Source organism: Hetaerina americana, unplaced genomic scaffold (genome assembly GCF_022747635.1).
Source record: "Hetaerina americana unplaced genomic scaffold, ioHetAmer1.1.p SCAF_144, whole genome shotgun sequence".
NCBI lineage: Eukaryota > Metazoa > Arthropoda > Insecta > Odonata > Calopterygidae > Hetaerina > Hetaerina americana.
The window spans coordinates 48,413-74,119 of NW_027286559.1; the positions used below are offsets into that span (position 1 = coordinate 48,413).

A 25,707-nucleotide genomic window follows, 5' to 3' on the forward strand; every position below is an offset into this window, starting at 1 on the left:
GGTTAAAATTGATTTTCATGCACGTTGGAGCATCGCAATGCACGAACCACGTATTGCACGCCTCCGAGGCGAGCAGACCTGGTGCATCTCATCATCCAAATCGCTATGGGCGGCTCACGAAATATCACCTGAAGTCAACTCATAGAACCAACCCCCTCCCCTCTACGACGCGTAGGGAGGAAACAATGACGCAAAAGGACGTGAAACCTCAGACCAAGCTCAGTGGAACTGGTGAGGTTATGTATAACAGGAAACGCCCTTAGGGACGAAACAAACGCCATCAGTCGTCTCACGATGTCAGAAGGGGCCTCACGCACCAAGAACTCGGCTGGACTGTGAGGGCAGGCAATTTGGGCGCACGAATGACGAATATCCATTCGGTGAGTGTTGAAATTAATCCACAGTGTTCGTTGCTCTCAAGATCACTCCACCGGTAGGGAGCGCAATCGCATGCCCTGCACATACGCAGGCTACGATTTAAATGAATTATTCTGATAGAGGGATGAACGCTAAGTAAATGAGGGGGAGGAATAGGATATGCATGCTGTGCAGAATGAGGGGAGGCCTGCGGGCTTGAAGAATAGTTCAATGCAGTGTGGGGTGCCAGATTGCCACGACAGGCGGAGCGAATAAATGTAGCGATGTTAAGTCGGTGTCCGTCCACAATTTTCATTAAACGGTAGACTATCAAATAATTGTATATAATAAGAAATGACCAGCAGGCCAAGGCGATTCACAGAGACAGGCGGGGTGTTATGTAGAGAACCAGGTGGGGTCAATGCCGAGCGCCCTGCCGACATTAGCACGATGCTCTTTGATCAAAGAGTCCAGGTGTCTCAAGGAACTAAATATTAAACCGTATAAACGTTATCTCGTGGAATGTGTGCGATTTAGAAGTGTCTCAGTATACTTTTTGATGATTTGATGCCAAGGGAAAAGGCCAACGTGGAATATTTTGGCGATTATTTGGGTTATATTGGAGAAAAAGAGTCCAGAAACGGAAGGGATACTCGCAGGAGAGTGCGTGGGTATTAAGTTTACTTTTGACACCAAGGAGAGAATAATTATGCCTTCACATCATCATAGGATAGATTCAAATGATTTTTCTTCCCTTGAGTGATTCGTGATGGAAACAAACCCGATGCTAAGTACTCCAAAAACTACGATTCAAAAACCCATTCGTTTTTTAGCATTCCTTTCGCAAAAACACATCACTTTCACACATTTTCGTAATTCGGGCTGCCGTCTGCTATAAGCCCCATAGCCTATACACCTAAATGGGGATGCAAATCAGATTGTAGCTTAGAGAAATTCACCCCGGACAGTATGGATTTGGGCGTCCCATCTGACGTCGCGACAGACACCTTGCTCGATACATTGTATCATGTTCATGAATCAATCACTCCATACTTGTCACTATCACGAGACTCAGAATTCGGCACGTTTGCAAAATTTCTTCCACCTGCTCTCCTACTGTGATTCAAGCATGTTTTATTATACTACTGGAATTATTTTAGACGTGTTGGAAGAGTGGATGACTTTGAAATATTAGATCTCTCCAATACTGGGAAAGGAATGTACGTGTGCATCTGCAGTGAAAAGGACTGGACCATCGGCATCGAAAAAAAGTAAACTTTCAGCATAAACTGGAAATGATATTGGAGCATAACACTCCGTCGGCAAACGGAAAAGCATAAAACATGACGCGCAACCGTATCTCTCTCAAACTTCTGCGTATGGCTGCGGTATTGCAATCATGATATTTCCCCCTCTCCGTCACGAGTGTAAAATACCATGTCCTACTTCCTTGGCCAAATATTTTCCATTGCAATACTTTGAAATACATCTCATTAAGCTCAATTTCCAGCAGAGTTCGCAGTTCACACTGCCTTCGTAATTTAATCTGGAGCAATTTTATATTCGAAGCTTCCAAGCACATTCAGTGCTTCACTTGTTTTCGCTCAAATGTCCTCGCAGTTTTTACATTCGTTGTTTTAATCTCTTGATGGCATTTTACATACTTTCAAAAATGATCCACTTCCTTCCGATTTCTCCCTCCTACTCTATTCCATTAAGACTTCCTCCCCACAGAGGATCCACTTAATTCCCTTTTTAATTAATTAGCCTTCGTTCCACGAATTAAATCCTTCGACTTGATGACTCATGGCGGAGTGAACGCCAAAGGGTATCAAGCACCATCGACAGTGCACGGCTACGCTCCATTTATCCTGCAGTCGCACACGCATATATCCATACCTACCTGTGTCTCCACCGGCATTCCATCGCCAAGCCGTCTTTTGTATTAACAATTGGTAGGTATTGACATCGACCGCATGGGGGAAAACACGCAAGTTATGGGCGGAAGGACAATTGTGGAAAAGTACGAGTTCTATGCTCGTGGATCACTTATTTCCGTGAAGTGGTAGAGAAGGCCTAATGGAGACGTAGCTTTCTTTCTGACTGTTTAAATGTGCACGTTGAAATTAAGTTTAGAATCTGTTAACATTCCAAGACCCTTCCGTGATGACAAGCGATTGAAAGGGATTGATTAAATAGTATATTTAAAGATAACAGGGTGTTATTTATAACGACATTGACACAACGCTGCATTACACTTGGATTTAATATAAGGTTCCACGTATGACACCATTCATAAGTTTTGTGTAAGGTATCATGTACATTGTGGAAGTCTGAAACATTAAGTATTTTCTTAAATACTTTACAGTCGTCGACATAAAGAAAAGTGTGGTCTTGTTCTATTATTGTAAGCTCCTAGAGGAGCATGAATTCTTAAATCGTAGTAGGTTGCACTTTGAGGAGTCCATTAGGTAATGTGTATAATTATTAACTATGTCGGGAATAAGTCGCGACAGGATTGTAGGACTGCACTCCATAGTGATTGGCACTGCATTCCATTCTTTTAAATATTAAATCATTCCTCCTGACACATTTTAAAAAATGAATATTTTTCGATGAATTTATTCTTATTTCGAAATTTATTTCAAGTATAATAAATGTATAAGCTTTTAAAAGTGAGAAAAATGTTATCAATTTATTCTGAAATTCAAAATTATTTTTCTATCGCCTTTCCATCCTCCTGATTTTCCGTTTCTTTAGGGTGGGAATTAACTTAGATAGGACGAAGTAATTTACAACTGTCCTCTCTCATAACTGCTCCAAATGGTTGCCAATCGCCAATTTGATGTGTAAGCAACATCAGCGAGGTTATTGTATACTTGTCGTCAATCAATTTAATGAGTTGTAAATATAAATTATTAAGAGCACAGTAAAAGCTGCATATTCATACTTTATGGGGAAAAATAAACATGGGGCTATCATAATGATATATTAATGGAAGAAGTTGCTTGTTCGAAATATTGATTTAGCAAAGTCTCATTTCTTCAAATACTGGTGTACACTCACCTGGAGAGGTTTTTGAGTATGGTTTTTAGCAATTTAAATTATTTTAAATTGATTGCATAACTTAAATTCAATGCAATGTGTTACAATCTTTTTATTCATAACGATAATCGTTTTTTCTTCTGATGAAACATCATTTTGCCTGGGCCTGTGATTACCTTTGAAAGTTAGTTTGCCTCTACACCTTGTTAACAGCTAAACTGCACAGAAGCTGGGCACAAGTCAATACATCAATTGGCATGAAAATAAATCGAGCGCAACTTCAATCTTGAACGCAAATCTATTTCCCCCGCAGGTATCCTAGATGTGCCGAACAGCATCTTTGATCCACGTTGCTGCGTTTTTGCTGGTCACGTCAGCAAGGGGTACATCGTCAGGTGCCTGCAGTCCCTGGCTTTCCGTCAACATCACCAATGCCATCATTTTTTCCAACGACACCGCCTGGGATCCAGACGACGATGTCCTTTATCCACCGGACACTTACTGGACAACGCCCGTGGACGGTGGCATCCACGTGTACGGCTGTCCCTGCAGACTGGACAGACCCTGTTTGAGGAAGTGCTGCAACAAATACGAGGCAATGGACAAGGACACCCAGGAATGTACTCCGGTCAAGAGGCGCTGGCCTTGGTTTCGACCCACGTTGATCGGGGACGAGGATTTAACGGTTCGCATTGCCGACACGAACGAATTCGGACTGCTGTACGGGACCTTCTGCGTGGGCTACCTCCTGGAGCCGGAAAAATTCCCCGAAGATCTCTTCATTCTCAATTTCACGGACGGCACCCTGTCCATCCCGGCGAGAAAGAAAACGGGGATAGACTCGATGGGATTCTGCCTCGAATACCTGCCAAGGGAAGACATCTACCTTCCATACGTGTGCTTGAAAGATATCTTTTCCGATAGCTCCTCAGAATATTGTGAAGAACTGCGGGAGATAATATATCCCCTAGGAATGTCGATCTCGATATTTTTCCTCCTGATCGCACTAACCGTGTACAGCATCACGCCTGAACTGAGAAACCTGCACGGGAAGTGTTTGATTTGCCACATTTTGAGTCTTCTTGGCGCTTACCTCATACATTTGACGTCTCGAGCCATCAGGAATGATCTGTCAAATACAGTTTGCAGGGCGATCGGTGAGTAAACATTCGTTCCAGTCGATATCGTGCACCATAACGAAACTAACTTCGAGAAAAACACTTTTCAAATATCTGTCGAGGTGCGCATAGAATCGGCTTCCCCAGAATAAACAATGGGGAATATATCGAAAGAAAAATTTAGATGGAAAGGTTTAATTTCACGTAACTTAACCTCGTGTAAATAATCTAAGGCATTTGTAATCTAAAGGGAAGTGGTTTGATAGCTTGATTAAGCTAATTGCAAAAAAAACTCCACCCATAAAAAATTGTTATGAACAAATCAAAAGCACTGGGTGACTACATGCGAGACTGTAATGTTCATGAACTCTGAAACACTGACTTGTAGTCCTTTTCCACAGAGCGCCATTCCCGTCTAGTTTTCCGTATCACTTTTAATTCTTACAAACCCATCTGATTCTGTTTTCCTAGCATCATCACTATTTCTTTTAAGTCTTATTTTCAGGTTTAAATAATATTGCATGGCTTATTTACTGTCCTCGTCGCCGCCGCCTGCTTCATTTGCGTTGATTTCTTTCATTTTCTTCTCGTGTGGATTAATAATCCGTATGTTGGGCAGCCTTGTCTCTCTCGACTGTCCCTCCTTTCATCAGTCCTCGGGACTCAATCCTTCTCCTGCATGGAGAATACAATTCAGAGGCTTTCTTAAGGGGCTACACACCTCGCGTTAGACAGCCTAATAGAAAAATAGTCTGACTTAAATATAAGAAGACTATATCCGAGAAAAATGTATTGCAGATCGAAGAATGAGTTGCTAGTATAATTCTTCAAAATTGCACACTGGCACACCGATGCCAGTCGCCTGGAAGGCGTCGACGGGATCTCGTTCTGGCACCTCGTCACGGTCTTTTTGACGTTATCCAGGGATCCAAAATGGTTGCATTTCAAGCTCCTTTTTATTCTTGGGAACAAAAAGAAGTCCGGCGATGCCAAGTCGGTGCTGTTAGGTGGCTGTGACGAGATCCAATAGATCACGCGAGCATTGTCCCACAAGCAGACTTCTGATCTTCCGACAGCACCTTGAGGACCATCTTGGCACACACCTTAAATCTTATTTAATAACGCAATGCCTTGTGATTTTCGGAATATTGCACTCCTTCGCTAACATTCTGACACTCAGACGTCGATCGGATTCGAGCATGTGTCTCTCTCTCTCTCTCTCTCTTTGCACATTTGCGTCGCACTGTGTCGTCGACGGAGGTCCAGGGCGTTCCTCCTCTCTACCGTCCCGGAACATCATCTTGAGCCAGCGGAATACGATTCCTTGGGAAATTGCTTCATTTCCGTAAACAAAACCTTTTCATTGTCATATCTCCGAACTCGATTATCCGGGCTTAACACAACATGTTATAGCGTATCGATCGATGGTTGATGCTTCGTGAATTCGTGATGTGACTCTAAAACAGCGATTCGGACAATGTAACGGCCTGCAGGCAACTGACGTGGGTCGCGCTGTTTTTCCAAGACCTCCCAACACCTTCGCCTCAGAAATCGCACCACTCCAGGCGTCCGCATTGGACGAAAAAAATCGTTTTGCTTATTTTTAAGACAGGCCCTGCATTTATTTCTTATTTTCATCCACAGACATGCTTGCGTTAACATGAATGTTTGCATGTTTACGGCGGTACTTAACCACTGATGTGCATTCCCCGTGATGACCACTCCTCCCACTTGGAGGACACTTACCCATGGAGATGCTCGCCTCTTCACAATTACTGCCCCGTCCACCTTGACACTCTTTGTCAATCTACTTCAAAACTAAAATTTCATATTTCGATTTGAGGGGTTTTTGAAAATAAGTGAACTTTATTTGATATTTCGTAAATGTAGCATTATTTAATTAACAAATTTTGAATCCACTACTTCTGAGTGAATTGTAAAATCAGTGTGATAAGTATGGGATGATAATAAATATGAATAAAACAAAGGTTATGCTGTTTTCCAGAAAGAGAAATGCTAAGCTTAACATTAAAATGGGAAGGCAGAAACGAGAGCAGATGGTACAAAGAAAGAATCTCAGGCGAAGTGTTTTGGACCGAAATGGTTTCTCTATTTATTTATGTATGTACCCTAAAAGCCAACTCTAGGTTAATAAACACCAGAATATTTTTACTCGAACATGATCCTATCGCGGTAGGACAATGACATTATGATCTCTTATCATTCGTGGAAATTAGTACATCTTCAATCTAGCTTTTCTACGCCTAATCTCTCTAATTTTAGTGGCATGATCTCGCCTACCTTAGTGCGATCGGGGTAATAATACATTTTCAACATCGTTGCTAAAGAGCACTGCTTCCAAATAATGTCTGAGCTTCAATCTCTAATTTAACCCTCGCTCCGTGATTGATTCCCAGCCTAGCTGCTCTAATATTTTGAATACGCTACTAAGTTAATCATAACAACGTTTTACAAATCTAGCTCCTCTACGCTGCACGCTATCCAATTTGGCAATTAACCCAATTTCGTGAGGATCCTATAGTATACTGGCAGCATATTCTAAATGAGGCTTAACAAGCGAAAGATAACATGAAGGATCTCAGTTTTTCCCGGCGTATTGTATTCAGGAAGTTCTCTCGGGTTTCCCACCGGGTCAGCGTGGTGTGCACCGACGTTTCGACGGCTAACTCTGCCATCGTCTTAAGGGTGAAGTCGTTCACGCATGGTCATCGGATTGAATTCAGGAAGTTCTCTCGGGTTTCCCACCGGGTCAGCGTGGTGTGCACCGACGTTTCGACGGCTAACTCTGCCATCGTCTTCAGGGTGAAGTGACTTCACCCTGAAGACGATGGCAGAGTTAGCCGTCGAAACGTCGGTGCACACCACGCTGACCCGGTGGGAAACCCGAGAGAACTTCCTGAAAAGAAAGATAACATTTCTCTCTGATATTTTCATCACATTTACCTAATAAATCTCAAATTCTAATAAATCCCAAATTTTCGTTAGCTTGTCCACATATTACCCGTATGTGTTTCACCCAGGAGAGGTCGTGATTGAGGGTAACGCCTAGGTATTTAATTGAGTCTACACATTCCATTTCAGTGTTCCCGATGCAGTGGGCGTTCGAGTGGGAATTGTTCATTTACCAGAAATTTATCACTACGCACTTTTTTAAGTTTAAATCTAATTTCCGAGTGTCGCGTCAGCATTGTATAGCATTTGGGTCATCTAATAAAACTGCTTTGTCCTCAGGATCGTGGATAATATAGTAAACCACTGCATCGTCGGCAAATAAACGTATCTCACTAGTGACTACGGAGTGAATGTCGTTAACGTAAAGTAGGAATAAAGCAGGTCCGATAACACTTTCCTGGGGAACACCTGAAGTAACTTCTAAAACGGTTAAAGTAGTAGGGACGTAAGGAGAAGAATTGCGCTAGGCAAAGAGGCTTTCACAAGGAGGAGGGAGTTGATGTCAGGGACGTTGAGTAAGGATGTTAAGAAGAGACTCGTAAAAACTTTGATATGGAGCGTAGCTATGTAGGGCGCGGAAACGTGGTCACTGAAGCAGGAGGATAGGCTTTTGAAATGTGGGTGTGGAGAAGGATGGAGAAGGTGAAATGGACCGATAGGGAAACAAATGAGGAAGTACTTGGTATGGTGGGCGAGGGGAGGAGTTTGTTGGGAGAATTCCTAAGGTGGCAGGAGAAAGATGGATGAAGGGCATATTGATCGGCAGTGGAATGTTGAGGGCTGTGATAGAGGGGAGAATATTAGGCGCGCGAGGTAAGGGCAGGAACGGGATTGGAATGTTGGACGGGATGAAGGGAAGAAGGAATTACAAAGAGATGAAGAGGGGCCTGGTGTAGTGCAGGATTTGGGTATTGTATTGTTAAGAGAATCGAAATGTATATTTGGTAGTTGTGTCCATCCAAAACCTACCTCAACCGGTAGATTACCTAATTATAATCCATTTTAAAATAATAATCGCTTTGAGGTAATTGAATACAATGCCCGGATACATACTCAGATCGATACATTTACGAGATGGTTATGTTATGGATCAATTTTCTCAAAGGGAATATACAGTACAGTGTCGACTTCTTTTATTGCATTTACTTGATAAATTTAAAATAACCGAGTCCTCACTATTCCACAGATCAGGGTATTTCCATACTTGGTGTTATCACTTCAATCGAATCTAGCAGCACCGGGATGGATTATGAAGTCTTTCCGCTAAATGATGGAAAATGTTTTTTTCAGAATTAATTGAAAACTGAAAAATTACAGCGGCGGGGAATGCTGGGAAATGGGAGTCTCGCATGACGTCACAGGGACCGAATTCTTCGGAGGGCTACAGCGCGTCGCTAAGCTTCAACATCCCACTCCGGCAACAAAACATTCTCCAAACATATCGATACAAGATATCAAAAGCTAAATCACACTTTAAAAAATGCAAAAACCAGGAACTGTAAAGTTTTGACTGTTTCAAATGAATTCGTTTCGAGAACACATTCATGCATGAACATAGTCCCTATTTCTATATTTCCTCCAACTTCAAAATCATATTATATCATTCTTTGGACTCAATCCCAGTATTCTAATGTTAATTGCCGCGGGCTTTGGTTTTAGTAGATGCATTACTTCCTTGACTTTACAAATTACTTATTTGCGATAGAAGAACATCCCCGCCACATTTCAGTTTCCATTTCGATTGACCATTGCATGAAGTAGTAGTTAAAAAGCGGCAGATGGAGATATGCTTCAAATTCCACATTAATACGTGTGTCTTTTCACTCTTACAGGATTCGTCGTATATTACGGCCTTCTGTCTTCGTTTCTATGGTTGAATGCCATCTGCATCGACGTTTGCATCGCCTTCAGGTAATTGTATACACCTTTCTCATCCAATTAATAATGATTAATAATATTTGCTGCTGTTGTAATTACAGAAACGGTATCTTTTTTGGAAGGGATAACTCCACTAACACTTCATTTATGGTAAAACGATTTCAGAAAATAGCATCTGAACCGGTTTCACCTAGTACCGTAATTAAATCTTGTGAAATCCAATAAATACGCAAACTGGGGCCATAAACACTTTATTTTGCAAAATTAAGTCTACATCGATTTTGTCCCCTTCAAAATACTCTCCATTCGTTGCTATGTACTTATTACATCTTCTTTTCCACTGTTTAAAGCACCCTTTTGGAAGTCCTCGGCAGTTAGGATTTTTAGTTTTCTCGTCGTTTCTTGCTTTATTGTGTCCGCATCTTCCCATTGATGTCCCCTCATCACATATTTGCATTTTGGGAATGGAAAAAAGTCGCAGGGGGCGAGGTGTGGCGAATAAGGAGGATGATCAAGGATGGTAATTGAATTTTTTGCAAGAAACTGGCGAACAATCAATGCCGAATGTGCAGGCGCGTTGTCATGGTGAAGGATCCATCCATCATGCTCTGTTAAAATCGTGTGCACTGTTGATTTTCCTAAATTCAGTTCATCAGTTAGTTATCATTCGGACAGTTTTTCGACGATCGGTAAGGAACGTAGGGAGAGCAAGGGTAGATGATTCAAGAATAATCAGGAAGCTAGGGGAGAACCAGAGAACATGCTTCATGCAAATATGCAGAAGCTACTCTACCGTCAGTGCCGAAGCTCTACGCGTCATAAACCGCTCGAGTACTTAATCCAAGAAAGTATGGCGGTAATGAAGCACCAAAAAGGCATTACTATAAGATACTTCGGGAATGACATCTATGGGGAACAACGCTTATAAGGGAAAGGTGCTGTTCTAATGACCATAACGTTGAACAAATGATAGAAAGTCCATATGAAACAGATTTCCTTGTATTTGAAAAATTACAAACTCATTTAATATGGGCATCAAACAATTCCACGAAGCCTGAAAGTGTTAGGTATAAATGACAGGAAGACAGTGAGGAAAGTCCCTACGGAGGATACGAATATCTAGTTCTACCAAATACTGTCGATAGATAATAACTAGTGATATATTATTATCAAAACTTCAGGCAGATACTATCTGTACCCGGCAATTGTAACGCCTACCTTATGAAAATTGGGATAGCGGAAACAAATTTGTGTGAGGAGTGAAGCACCGAGGACATAATATTGTAAGGTAGAATTATATGTAAATAAATTGCGTTTCAGGAGTGCAAAAATGAGCTCATAACATTGTAAGGTAGAATTATATGTAAATAAATTGCGTTTCAGGAGTGCAAAAATGAGCTCATAACATTGTAAGGTAGAATTATATGTAAATAAATTGCGTTTCAGGAGTGCAAAAATGAGCTCATAACATTGTAAGGTAGAATTATATGTAAATAAACAATGCTCTTCTATATCTTGTATGCTAAGCAATGTATAAATATGAACGAAGGGGAATAAAATATGTAGAAATCCCATTTCCTCCCCCACACCAAATGAGTATTGGATAGTGACGGGGATGCAGACTTGACATCTGTTCCGTATCAAATACTCTCTTTTAGTAAACACTGTACGGTCCAATGATCTTTGATTGCGCTCAGGACTCGGTGGTGGGGGGGAAACTGCGCAAGCACAGGGTGATTCCGACTTTGATGCATCCGTATTCACAAGTGTGGAGTCCTGTGCTGTTATCTTAGTCCGAGGACAATGACATCTGGCACGTCGTCTTCTAGGGTTGACACCCTTACTTTTATAACCTGAACCCTTACTTCCCTTGGCTGACATTTTGTTCCATTCCCTTGTTCTCGGCAGAAATCTCCGACCCACTCGACGACTGCACGATGAATCCGAGGGGAAGAAATTCCTCTACTACCTTCTCTACGCATGGGGCGTCCCTTTGGTCATCATAATCATTACAGCCGGATTGGCATTTCATCCTGCTCTAACGGATTCATTCCTTGGTCCAGAATTCAGGACGATATGCGGATATTATCGTAAGTATGACGATGATGATGGCCAAGAGCACTTGTTTCATCATTTACCAAATTTAAACTAAATATTAACCGCAGTACTCAATCGTAAAACTATTATAAGTATTCTAACGTTTAAGATACGTTTACAGTGTGACGCGGAAGGTATTTTAAGTACTTCATTGGGTAATTATAAATTCAAAAGGAAGCAGTGTAGTCACAAAAGAATAAGCATATGAGATCCTCGTTAACCCTCTTCTGGAACACTCGTCCAGAGTATGGGACCCGAATGAGGTGGGACATGTTAAAGAGGTGGAAAAAGTAGGACGGAAGGCAGCCAGAGACAAGTATACTTGTATTTACTCGGAAGGTTCAAAAGGTCAGATGGCGTAATGGGAATATCGGGTGTTCTGAAATGGGAGAGTTTGGAAAATGGAAGGAAAAGAAGTAGGTTAGATGCGATGCACAGAATAGTTGAATATGATGAAGCGTGGGAAGATATATGGAAGGAGATAGAAAACCCAAGTTTTAAGGAAAAAAACGACCACAGTTCAATAAAGTTAATAAAAATAATAACAGAAAAAACAAATAGGAAAAAGTATTCATTTTTTGACAGAACGATTGATGGATTGAACCAGCCGCCTGGAGGGATGTTTGAGCCCTTTCCATCCAATTTTAGAAGTTTATCCATCCATTTCATTTATCAAAAACATTGTTTTGAGCGTAATGGATTGTAAAAATGAGTGTTTTCTTAACTGAGCGCGAGTTTGGACGATGCTTTGCTTTTTATGGTGTGAACCTGAGCCATGTGTGATGGGACAGGAACGGTCAGGAGGGTCGAGCATGCGTCATCGTCTTTTAAATGTGTGTTGTTCCGCATATGGTATTATTAATGTTCATCAAGAAACCATTGCCCCGGGGCAATTTGCCCAATTGTAAGGAAATGTAAATATTAATAATATTGGGCACAGGCTATACGAAAGCACCGCGATGCATTTCTTTGCCTATTCTAATAAAGAACGATCTGATCCGTGAAGAAACACCTCTTCAATTTCTCCTACTTCCATCCTCGTTCCATTCCTGGCAATGTTCTTCATCCATCTTCCCTGCCTCCTTTGGATTTCCCCTCACACTTCCCTCTTCTCCCCAATACCATGCCACGGACTTCGTTTATTTCCCTTTCAGTCTATTTTACCTTTCCCATCCTCCGAATTCATACATCAAAAGCCTCCTATTCACGCCTCTCTCTTTGCTTCAACAACCATGATTCCAGGGCACACAAAGCCACGCTCCACATTAGTATTGACGACTCTTTTCTGACCATCTTCATCCGCCTTCGCGTAAATGCATTTCCGTCGTGATTATTTTCAATGTCGCAGTTGCATCACTTCCCTTTGTATCCAATATGGCGGGGGATAAATGTATACAAAATTCATCAATACTGGGCCATTGTCTCTCAATAAATCCTCATCATATAAAATCACGAGAGTATTAATCACCTTCGACTTTTAAATTCCTCTAAAGTTCCCGTATGGAAATAACTTAAAGCTTTTAAATTTCTATTTCGACAGAAAATTGTTCTGGCCATATTAAAACTTTTCGCTTTAGCAATATATTTCTTCTGATATATTTTCCCTTCTGCAAAATAATTATTCGTCAGCTTTTATTCATTAATATTTCTTATCAATATTTTTCAGTTACATTTCAAAAGGATAAGAAGATTGAAGTGGTTTTACATCCAGGTGGATTACTCATGATGCAGATTCTTTATTTATCTTAAAATTAGTTCCAAACCTTTAAATGAAAAGTTTTTGATAACCTACACGAGTAAACTGCTTTGCGTCGTTTCCCTACACCAAAAGTCTCTTAGTATTCCTTAGAATAATTACAATTTAAAAATTGCTAAAAATTGCAAATTTGCAAAATATTTTATGAAGCTAGACCCGGATTTCTTACCTATCCATAATTTTATTAATCTTATTTATTACCACATGCCTACTACACACGCATTTTATTAAAAAAGAACCAGGTAGTGATAAACAAAGTTCGTTGGGGAAAATTTCCTAATTTCAACGCCTCCGTGAATTGCCTTAGTAGTGGCCAGACTGAATGGAATATACTGCCAATGGCTTCAAGTTATCTTAATGGAGATTTTTATCAAACAGCCTTCCAAAGTCGATACTAACCTTTCTCATCCCTCCCTTTCAGGCGGAAAAAGCAGGCTGTTTTACTTCGTGGTGCCCATGGGCCTAATTGTGTTGTTCAACATAGTACTTTTCACTGTAACAACTTTCAATATACGTAAAATAACTCGGCAAACATCAATACTGAATGGAGAAGGAAATTGGATGAACAGAGCAGATAAAGACAGGTAGGTGTGACACAGAATTATTCCATTTTAACCTATCAGTTATTCCCATATTTACTTAATAGCCAATCGCCAATTAATCTTAATGACTCAAGATCTGAATATCCCACCCACACGACATCGCGACAACTCAGGGTAAAATACAAAAGCAAACCGCCACGGCCCAACACAAGCTTCTGACCTCTGCCAACTCGAGATCAAGAGGATATCGAAAGAGTATCTTTATAAGCTGACAGTGAGAACGTAGCGATTCTGATTTCCAGACGGATTTATTTATTTATTTTGCATTAGTCCGAAAACAGCACTTCGACCTTAACATCGGACTTTGAACATTGATATAACAATTTGACAAATACATACACCCAATCCCTTGGAAAGAAAAACCACCTAGGCGGGAATCGAACCCGCGGCCTCTGGGTTGGCAGGAAAGGACGTTACCTTGCCTCCACCGGAGCCGGTAATAAAAATTTTAAATAACAATATAAAATTTAAAATCGATCCCTTTTGAACATTAGAAAAAAACCTAAAGAAGGATCGCAGGGATGAAATAGGCATTTAAATCAGAAAGTCATTTTAAATGATCGATTCCTGAGGAAGATGATTGGGAATATTCTCCTGAGCATAAAAAACTACACTCTTATCCTGGCTTCGGAAAGCATAAAAATTAAAGAGCACAACCTCGTTCCAGCATTGTTACATCTCTCGCTTGTTTCATTTTTTTTGCAGGATCAACCTCTTCCTGAAACTTTTGATCGTCATGGGGGTAAGTTGGGTCTTCGGGAGTTGGGTGTTGGAACTGCTGAATTACTTTTACGGGAGCACCAGCTGCATGTGGCTCTTCACGGACACGATGAACGCGATGCAAGGCGTGTTCATATTCATCATATTCGTCTGCAAGAACAACGTTAAGAAACTCATGAGGAAGAGGATGAGGAGGATCGTATCCCTGGTGACCCCGAATGTGCCCATTTGTCTGCAAAACATGGACGGGGCCGGAGAAACCACCACTTCGGCGTCAACACCGCACACCCCTCGATCGGCAGCCATAAGATGGCAAGGAAATAAGGGAACTTCGTATTAAAAGAGTTTTCCTATTTCTTCTATGTGATTAAAATCACATAGAAGAATCGCATTGCCATACTCAAAACTAATGCTAAGAATAAGGTACGCTTAACGCGATGCTCAACTGATTGACTGAAATCAGGATATTTAACATCGGATGCAAACAAATTGCAGAAGAATGCCATTGCATAAACGATCCAACTCCCCTTTCGAATATAGCGCATGCATCCGTTTTTTTGCGTCGATTGAAAAATACTGCTGCAAGCCTAAAAACTGTTAGTTTCTAAAGCTGTGATTGGTGGACAAACTTAAGAATCGAATGGAAAATATGTAACGTGCTTCTGTTGTCAGTACGAAAATCAAATCCAACTAATTTATCGAATACGATAATTCCGCCTTTTAAAAGATGTGCTATTTAAAGATGTATATTTCTTATATTTGTAGATAAAAAATGTGCTATTTGTTTAAGTATTCTGAATTAAATGCAGGGCTAAGCGTCGTACAAATTGGTCTTCACGTGCAATGAAGGAGCCCTTGAGAGCTTACTCAATGTATGAAACGGCACGGATAACGAACTGCGATGCATAAATAGCCTTTTATTGACTTCATTTGACGGACACCATCGCTTGGGTTCGTGAATCCCGGAAGTTGCACCGAATCAATTATTTAAACCGTCATCAGGCATGATTCTGATGGCGTATCACATTGCATGAATATCTTTACAATTATAACTGGCTACATAATTAAGTCTTCATGCACATTTCTTTCGCAACTCAAAGCGTTTAAGAGTTCCTGGGACTTGCTCTTGGATCAAATTCAGTTTTTATTCTATTTCCGTGGAGGGAAATGAATTTCGCTGCATATTGTATTATGTGTATGTTTAAAAGAAATATTTATTTATGACTGATTCTCATAATTAGATACAATGTAATATGTACAGCATTAATGAATGATATATATATATATATATATATATATATATATATATATATATATATATATATATATATATATATATACATACATATATACATATATATATATATATATATATATATATATATATATATATATATATATATATATATATATATATACATACATATATACATATATATATATATATATATATAAACACAGATGTAGATTTTTAGAATATAGAGACACAAAGAAAGGACACTCACAATTTGTTATTTGACGTTTCGACAGCACGGCTGTTGGCTTCAGACTACAGCCAGGCTGTCGAAACGTCAAATAACATGTTGTGAGTGTCCTTCCTTTGTTTGTGTTTATATATATATTTGTGCGTCGCCGAAGAGCGTTCCATTTCGAAGATTATATATATATATATATATATATATATATATATATATATATATATATATATATATATATATATATATCAAAAATGCATTTTAAAATATGCATCTGGACTACGCCAAAATAAGTGTAAAATTCCCTTAGCATCTTATGGGAATCGCAGCTAGATCGTCAAGATTTCTCTGTTTGTTTCGGGGGAAGTACTTGTTTGCTTAAATCCTAAGATCTCGATTCAATCAAAATCGTTAAGTATTATTCTATTTTTCCCTGCGGACATATGTAGATCGAATTATCTCATCTTATTGACTCCAAGTCACAACTATCGATGCCATTTTCTGAAATTTATTTCACTTTTCTACGCACGTATTCTCCCTGTATATCCAGACTATCTCTTCATCTATCATTCAGACACTTACCCTATCTCTTGGCAAGTCCTTGCTAGCAAAGAAGTCTTGCTGTCGCAGCCAACGAGTAGCATCTTGGACTACGGCCACCCTTTCGTGGCCCGAACAGATGAAAATCATTGAAGGGGTAACTGGGGGGGAGGGGGGTACACTCATGCAACACTCACGCCATCTTGTACCAGCTGCTACTGATTCTACGGCAAGCGTTGCTATCCGGTGACAACTTAATAATGCGTAATTTAAACATGGTAAAAGATAATCTCACATTTGCGACTTATTTATTGACTTAACTTTCGCATGTCAGAGAGTATTAATAATTGGAAATTACGTTTATACTATCTGACAGCTTATGTTAACAAAATAAACCGTTCTATAACGCAATAGCACCTTGTGAGAGAATGCAACCATAAAATCATTCAATTACATATCAAATTACAATTTCATCTTCATTTTTTACTAATATATTTAATAACCATTCGGAGAATAGTGTCATTATTTTAATACTCCATCGAAAATTCCAAATCCCTGTAAGCGTGCTCTACGGCTGAGGTCTATGGTGGGCCCAAATAATCTCTACCTATTTAAGGAATGTTAACTCTGTTTAGTCATTATGAATTTAATGTATTTTATGTGAAATAAATGCCCTGGACCTAAATGAATTTCTGAGATAAATTCCTGTCCGTAACCACCTTAGCGTAGTAGTAGTTATTATCATTTAAAAACTCGAACACCTTTTAAGATACATATAAATACATAATTAAATAAATAGCTTAAAACGAATTGCATGATTCACAGCCAGGGGCACGTCACCCTCTTCGCAGCGAAGCTGTTTCTCTTCCACGAAGAGGTACGACCGTGTGTCAGGGCGCAATACCCTGTCCCTCTTCCCAACGCATGATGGCCACGCTGATGTCACTGACTTTATCCTCTGGAGCTTATAGTTCGTGGCATTCAGTCACTCAAGACGCCATTGCTTAAAGACCAAGTTGCGCGATGTCGCCTTCAGATCGTCAACGAGTGCCTATGCAGAATCATTCTCGTGCCTGTTCAGGGCTTCCTACGACGGCTTGCGTCGGTCTTTCATTTCCGGGAATTTCTACGGGTCCAGAGATCCATAAAAAGTACACTTTGAAGATCTAAGTCCTCCGGGATTTACTCTCTGACCTGAAGCCGGTGACTGCAACCCCGGCAAAACTGTTATCCGAAAAATACGGACCGACGCGGAGTAAATCCCGGAAGATGTTCAGTATCAGCACACCGTGGAGGCCTTAACAAGGATACTTTGGTAACCCTCTCATTAAGTGATACGATGCTGGAATGTGACTCCTGGATAATAGGGTGGATTGGGGAGAGGCCGGAAATGGATTTAAATGCGCTCGAAGGGTCAGAGGAAGAAGAGGCAGTGATGCGTGTTCTTTCCCACTACGCTAGTTTGATCACAAACAGTGCCACAATTGTGTAAACACTGCGCAGGCTATTTATCTTTGCCCTCTGGACTCCGTGGTGGGCCGAACGCAAGCACAGGCTGATTCTGACTTCGATCCGTTCGTAAACACAGGGATGATGGAGTCTGAGTGGGATCCGAGGAAGGATCAGAACATTTGCTGCTACCACGCATCACTGTTGTTCGATGTTGAATGCGGATGTGTCATTGCGGTCTATAAATCAGAGGGTGGGTTTACTCAATGCGGACATTTGGGGTAGCAAACAGGATATACTTCGGGCAGGGTAAAATCGTCTTCGAGGAAAATATCATTAAAACGAACAAGGAGGGGCCTGGTAAACCTGAAAAACAACTGTTAAAGCTGAGGATTGAAAATAATATCAAAGGATGGATGGTCGGCCATGGAGAAAACTGTACAAGCATGCGCGTCCTATGAATACGCGAACTGAGGCCATAGAAACTATATTTTGCAACATTTAGTCTAAGTCGATTTGTTGCCCTTCAAAGTACTCTCCATTCGTAGGCTATGCACTTATTCCATCTTCTTTTCCATCTTGTTTAAAGCACCCTTGGAAGTCCTCGACAATTAGGCTTTTTAGTTTTCTCGTCGTTTCTTGCTTCATTGTGTCCACATCTTCCCAGTGATGTCCCCTCATCACATTTTGGGAATAGGAAAAAGTCGCAGGGGGCGAGATCTATAAGAATAAGGAAGATGATCTAAGCTGGCGATTGAATTTTTTGCCAGAATCTGGCGAACAATCAATGCTGAATGTGCAGGTGCATTGTCATGGCGAAGGATACATTCATTATGTTCGGTTGAAATAGTGTGCACTGTTGATTTTCTTAAATTCAGTTCATCAGCTACCATTTGGACAGTTTTTCGACGATCGGTAAGGACAATGGACCGCACACGATCAATGTTGTCAACTCATGTGGTTAAAGATCGTCCCGGCCTTGCATCATCAGTGGTGTCTTTGTCGGCCATCTTTAAAACGCTTAATCCACATGAAAACGGATGTTTTCTTCAGAGCATTATCACCGTAAACAGCTGTCAACATTTCAGTAATTTATCGGTAACTTTTACCAACTCCACCAAAAAACTTGATGTTGATTCGTTGCTCCGTGATTTATTCAATTTCCATTTTCGACAAACAGTAAAAACAAGGACAATAATAAATAACATTACTGGCACCGTGCGCACAGCTCGACGATCCGCCAAGCACAGACGGCTCATTAGGTCTCAGGCAACTAGCGCCGCTAGTGGGCGGGGCTATAGTCCGCGTCATGGCCCCCAGATTGCACCAGTTCGCGCATTTATTGCACAGATCACTTAGTTGCTCGTCAGAAACTTTTGCGACGAATGAAATGCTTAATACCTGGGTTGGTCCTCAGGGCACCGATGGCCAAACGAAGGCCCGATGCCGATGGCCCGGCATTGTGGACTCCGGCCAAAGATCTCAAATACGACTCTCTCCCCGATGAGCATACAATGCTACATATAATCTTATTTGGAGCTCACAAAAGCACGGCAATGTGAAATCTTGGTAGTTCGATCTGCTCTCCGTGCGGTCTGGCTTATAACTCTCAAAATATTTTGGGTTCTACGGCACTTCTCCCGTGGTGTCCGTATATCCTCTCGCCCGTTTAGTCTAAAATCATTCCGAGGAAACGAACGGCCGCCTCTACGGGAGATTTCTTCCAATCATACGTGGTGTCGGTGGGACATAATGTCCGCAGACACGGTGAAAATGAGCAGATTTTATTTTCTTCGTAAGGGAGAGGAATCCATTACTACGTACACTGCCCCCCAAATGATTCAAGTCACCTGGGCATACCTGGAAACATTAGCAAGGCTGGACGACCTGCAGAAAATAGCGAGACAGCTGACGGCTGGACCATCAGCCCCTGGCACTACAACTATATAGCAGCGAATTAAAATGCACTTGAAATGACTCCAGCTCCCCAGCAACTCGACGGTCCTTGAATCAAATTGTGGGATTCTTAGGGTTGAGATCCAAGCGAAACTTCGCGTAAGCACTTAAAGGAAATTCACCTTCAGGGACGAACAGAATACATTCGATTGTTTTTTAATCTAATCTTCATGAACATGGCATCTTGATCTATTTTCTGAAATGAACCAGTCTATAAATTAATGCATTTAATCAGGCCTTTCCAATATCATTTTCAAAATGAATGCAGCAGCAGGAAGTTTCAAAATGAACCAGCAGCAGGACAGAAGGCGCAGGGGAAGAAGACCGAATTGGTTGGGATAGAAACGTGGAATGTTAGGACGATGATGAGGACAGGGAGATTGGAGAATGTTAAGCGAGAGATGGAAAGGGGAAATATCGATATTTTAGGCCTATGCGAGGTGAGATGGCAGGATAGCGGGGATTACTGGAGTGATAATTATAGAATAATATACAGCGGCGGGGACGAGAGCCAACGAGGGGTTGCCATAGTATTACATGAAGAGGTAGGAAGAAGCGTAGTCAACATGGAGCAGGTAACGGATAGATTATTACTAGTAGAGATAAAAGTAGAACCGACGAACTTGGTTATTATTCAGGTATACATGCCTCCGAGCAACCACAAGGAAGAAGAGGTCGATAGGATGTACGATCAGTTAGAGGAAATAATCGCGTGTGTTCCTGCAGGGAAACATTTGATAGTGATGGGGGATTGGAAAGGGACGGTAGGCGAAGGGAGAGATGGTGATGAGGTTGGGGACTACGGTTTAGGCACGAGGAATGACCGCGGGGAGAAAGGAGTTGAGTTCTGTAGAAGACAGGGGTTAGTCATCACCAACACTTGGTTTAGACATCGGAAAAGAGGCAGGTATACATGAAAAATGCCAGGTGACTCAGAAAGGTATCAGCTAGATTATATCCTGGTTAGACACAGGTTTAGGAACAGTGTGACAAATTCGCACAGCTTCCCGGGAGCGGATGCGGACTCTGATCACAATTTAGTTGTTATGAAATGTGGCGTCCGTTTCAAAAAGATAAGGCAGCGGCGGCGAGTTAGAAAATGGAATGTAGAAACATTGAATGGTTTGAAAAGGAATGAGTACCAAAAGGCGGTAGAGGAAATCATGGAGGATGGTAAAGAGCTAAGCACTATCGAAGAAAAATGGGAAAGGATCAAGAAAGGGTTGTCTAAAGCCGCAAAGGACACTATTGGAACCGTTAATGCTAAAAGGACTAGGAAACCATGGATCACGGATGAGATGATTACAAAGATGGAGGAGCGGAGAAAGTGGAAGAATGCCAATACAGAGTTAGGCAAAATGAAGTACAAAGAATTAAACAATAAATTGAGGCGGGCAACAAATAAAGCAAAGGAAGCATGGTAGAAGACGCAGTGCGAGGATATGGAAAGTATGTAGAGGAAGGGTGAAATTGGTGCACTGTACAGTAAAGTTAAATCTTTATCGGGAAGTAAGAAAGGGAGATCTATGCAAGCAGTTAGAGATAAGGTGGGAAAGGTAATAGTTGACACAGGGAAGATCCAAGAGAGATGGAAGGAGTATATAGAAGAACTGTATAGTAAAGAACTTCGACCAACAGAGTTAGACATTGAAAAAGAATATGACGTAGAGGAAGATAGCTTAGGTCCAGGCAGCTAGACGATGAGATAGAAAGGGCATTAAGGGAGATGAAACTAAATAAGGCCGTGGGGGTGGATAACATTCCCGCGGAACTATTGAAATGTTTAGGGAAATGTGGGAGGAAAAGGCTATATGGGGGGATTCATAGTATCTATGAGGAAGACATCTGGCCGGAAGACTTTGTTAGATCAGCTAAAAACTGCTAAAAAGGTAACGGCTACATCATGTGAGGACTACAGGACAATTAGTCTGATTTCCCACGCAGCTAAAGTTGTTCTCAGGATCATAAGCAAAAGGATAGAGAGTAGGGCAAATGATTACTTAGGGGATGATCAGTTTGGGTTTAGGAAGGGGAGAGGTACGCGTGATGCCATTGCAGTAATAAGATTATTAATCGAGAAGAATATAGAACACAACCAGGAGGTATTTGCCTGTTTCGTAGATTTCGAAAAAGCGTTTGATAGAGTGAATTGGGAAAAACTAATGAGTATATTGCTTAAAATAGGAATAGATTGGAGGGAAAGGAGGCTAATCCGCAACATGTACATGTCTCAGACTGCTCAGGTGCAGGTGGGGAACGGGGAGTCCGGATGGGCAGTGTTAGGAAGAGGTGTAAGGCAGGGTTGCCCATTATCACCATTGCTGTTCAACTTGTATGCAGAGGAAATGATTAAATAGGCCTGGGAAGAACTGGAGGTAGGAATGAAAGTGGGCGGGGAATTCGTAAAATCAGTTAGGTATGCTAATGACCAAGCTTTAGTTTACCAGTCAGCCAAGGGGTTGCAAGCATTGCTGAGTGAATTGGAAATTTAGTGCGACAGGTATGGGATGATAATCAATATTAATAAAACAAAGGTTATGCGATTTTCTAGAAAGAAAAAGGCCAAGCTTAACATTAAAATAGGAGGGCAAAAACTAGAGCAGGTAGAACAGTTTACGTATCTCGGTAGTGTTTTGGACCAACACGGTCAAAGTAGTAGGGACGTAAGGAGAAGAATTGCGCTAGGCAAAGAGGCTTTCACAAGGAGGAGGGAGTTGATGAGAGGGACGTTGAGTAAGGATGTTAAGAAGAGACTCGTAAAAACTTTGATATGAAGCGTAGCTATGTACGGCGCGGAAACGTGGTCATTGAAGCAGGAAGATAGACGTAGACTGAAGGCTTTTGAAATGTGGGTTTGGCGAAGAATGGATAAGGTGAAATGGACAGAGAAGAAAACAAACGAGGAAGTACTTGGTATGGTGGGCGAAGAGAGGGGTTTGTTGGGAGAAATCCTATGGAGGCAGGAAAAGTGGTTGAAGGGGGTAGTGACCGGCAGCGGGATGTTGAAGACTGTAATTGAGGGGAGAATGTTAGGCAAACTAGGAAAGGGAAGGAACAGGATGGGGATGTTGGACGGGATGAAGGGAGGAAGAACGTACTCAGAGCTGAAGAGGGACCTGATGTAGAGTAGGATCTCAGGTTTTGCTAGGGGTCACAAATTATTTAATCAGTAATTATGTCCATCCAAAACCTACCTTAACTGGTAGATTACCTAATAAAAAAAGTGTTGTAAATATTATATTATAATAACTATAAATGCCTTATTCAACAAAGTTCCAACAAATGTATGACCATCACTTTAGAGGCAAAATTACTTGCGTGCCAACTTCTAACAGTTAAAAACTATTTCGTGATACTTGCCACGGAAAAAACATTAAAATTTTATGCATGCTGATTACTCAATTGACTACTCAATAGAAACTGACGCTCAATACTAATGCTTAGGTTAATTATTTGAATTATTCAAGTTCAACTCTCCAATTTTGAATGAAAATTTCTTCTGCTATCGCCTTTACTTCCCACAGAATTTTGATGTGTGCAAATAAACCTTTTTAAAAATACTTTTAGTTATGCAAAGTATATTTGACTTTTTATGAACTTCCAAAGAAGGCAAGGTGTGACAGATTTAGAAGATTAATTTATTAAAATATCTAAACATTTATGAAGTTTGACTTCCAAATTTGATAATTGTGATGACTAAAAGTATAAACATTGGGCAGCATATTAAAGAAGGATATAGAACTCAGATTCACTTTTTCACCTTTATTAAGCGAAAGAGACTCCTTGTTCCCACCAAAAGGCAGACCCCGTTGCCCGAATAGGCATTTTAGGAACCACTTGGTTTAGCATACAACATGCTTCTTTTACGAGGATTGGATGCCCATTGACAACTAGACTGCTTACTATTCATCGCTTGGCATCTTCAAGATGCTAAGAGGCAATTCCTTATCACGACGGCATTGTATTGTTTAAGTATCACTCACTCTGTGTTCCCCTCATTCTAAGAGTCGATTCGGCTAGGTCAAGAGTTTCTTCCGCCTCCCCAGTTTAGACGCTACTTTCAGTGCGAGCAGTTCTTCCCGAGTGATCTTCATAGTGTTTAGAGTTTAGCCAGTTTTTTTCGAGTGGGTGGACTTAATTTCGGCCTTTTAGTGATCCTGCTAAGCATTGTTCAAGTTCATTGGCAGAACATTTTTATTTGAAAAACTTTCAGACATGGATTTTTTTTAAATTATTTTCTTAATTTTAAATTAGTGGAAAAAGCACTTTCCCCTCTCCAATGGATCCCGAGTAAAAATTTTAGAGAGAGAATTGTGGAAGAACTTTGAGCAGACAGTGATTCCAATGTATACGTCACTGACGAGCGTGACTTCTCCGTGGATGGCAACATAGACGATGATACAGAAGAGTGTACGGAATGTGTCCAAGGGGAGGGTGATAAAGCCCGTGCTCAACAAACAGCTACTACGCTCGCCTTTCCCCGCAGACAAGAGAGTGTTTCATCCCATTAACCTGATGTAAGTCATTCTGATATGAGTACATTTTAGGCCATTGCAATTCAAATGGGACATGACATCCGAGACTCGCTCAGAGATTACTAGACGCATATGGAACAGTTTTGCACACCTTTTATGGCAATTTCATGACGCGTGATAGATTCATACACATTCTTAGATTTTTACATCTGCCTAGTAATGATAACGAACCGAGGAAGGAAGATAAAAATTACGATAGCCTATGGAAGATCTTTTTGATTTAACAAATGAAAATTACGTGAAATTTTATAGATCATCAACTTACCTTGCAATGGACGAATTTGTGGTCCTTTTCTAAGGGAGAATTATTTTAAAGCAGTACATTCCGAAGAGGTTCAGCATAAAAATCTCTGAACTGTATGACTCCGTGGGATCCACCCTAGACCTGACTGTTTACCTTGGGAAAGACAATAAATGGTACGAAACAAATGACAGCCACTCACGCCACTTTTAAAAATTGATGAGAAGAGTTGAAAGGAGGGGCCATAAACTAATCATGAAAAATTGTTATCCTCTCCTAAGCTCTGTGATGACCTAAAGAGAATAAAAATAAATTGCTTTGGCACTGTTAAGCTTTGTCATCAGCGAAACTAACTGATTTTACGAATTCCCCGCCCACTTTCAATCCTACCTCCAGTTCTCCCCATGCCTCTTTGATCATTTCCTCTGCATACAGTTTAAACAGCAACGGTGATGATGGGCAACCCTGCCTTACACCCCTTCCTAACACTGCCCATCCGGACTCCCCTTTCCACACTCTTACCTGAGCAGTCTGAGACATGTACAGGTTGCGGATTAGCCTCCTTTCCCTCCAATCTATTCCTATTTTCTTTATTATACCAATAGTTTTTCCAAATTCACTCTATCAAATGCCTTTTTGAAATTTACGAAACAAGCCAATATGCCCTTATTGTATTCTATTTTCCTCTTGCTAAGTGATCTCATTACCACAATTGCATCGCGCATGCCTCTCCCCTTCCTAAACCCAAACTGATCATCCCCTAAGTAATCATTTGCCCTACTCTCTATCCTTTTGTATGTAGCATGTAGCCTTTACCTTTTCCAGCATAGCAACAAAAACTGATCTCACATAGTCTTCCTGCCAGATTCCTTCCTCATAGATACTACGAATCTGTCCACGTATAAAGATTCCACAGCATCCAATGGTTGGTCAGATAGGTTTTCAAATATGCATAATCTTGTATC

At 40.9% G+C, this 25,707-nt stretch overlaps 1 protein-coding gene across 1 annotated transcript; it reads left to right on the forward strand.

Annotated features, from left to right (window-relative positions):
• The first annotated feature begins 304 nt into the window (after positions 1–304).
• LOC139686642 (G-protein coupled receptor Mth2-like) lies at positions 305–15,700 on the forward strand. Its single transcript, XM_071583685.1, has 6 exons — positions 305–380; positions 3,716–4,559; positions 9,326–9,404; positions 11,280–11,461; positions 13,646–13,808; positions 14,532–15,700. The coding sequence occupies exons 2-6, from the start codon at positions 3,725–3,727 to the stop codon at positions 14,884–14,886; spliced, it is 1,614 nt and encodes a 537-aa protein (XP_071439786.1). The 5' UTR covers positions 305–380; positions 3,716–3,724; the 3' UTR covers positions 14,887–15,700.
• The last annotated feature ends 10,007 nt before the right edge of the window (positions 15,701–25,707 follow it).

What these genes read in the sequence shown, in the direction of transcription:
- LOC139686642 (XM_071583685.1), top strand. Translation starts at nt 3,725, where the DNA reads ATGTGCCGAACAGCATCTTTGATCCACGTTGCTGCGTTTTTGCTGGTC. An exon ending in TACAGTTTGCAGGGCGATCG is followed by an intron (nt 4,560 to 9,325) that starts GTGAGTAAACAT and finishes TCACTCTTACAG; the next exon opens with GATTCGTCGTATATTACGGC. An exon ending in GACGTTTGCATCGCCTTCAG is followed by an intron (nt 9,405 to 11,279) that starts GTAATTGTATAC and finishes TGTTCTCGGCAG; the next exon opens with AAATCTCCGACCCACTCGAC.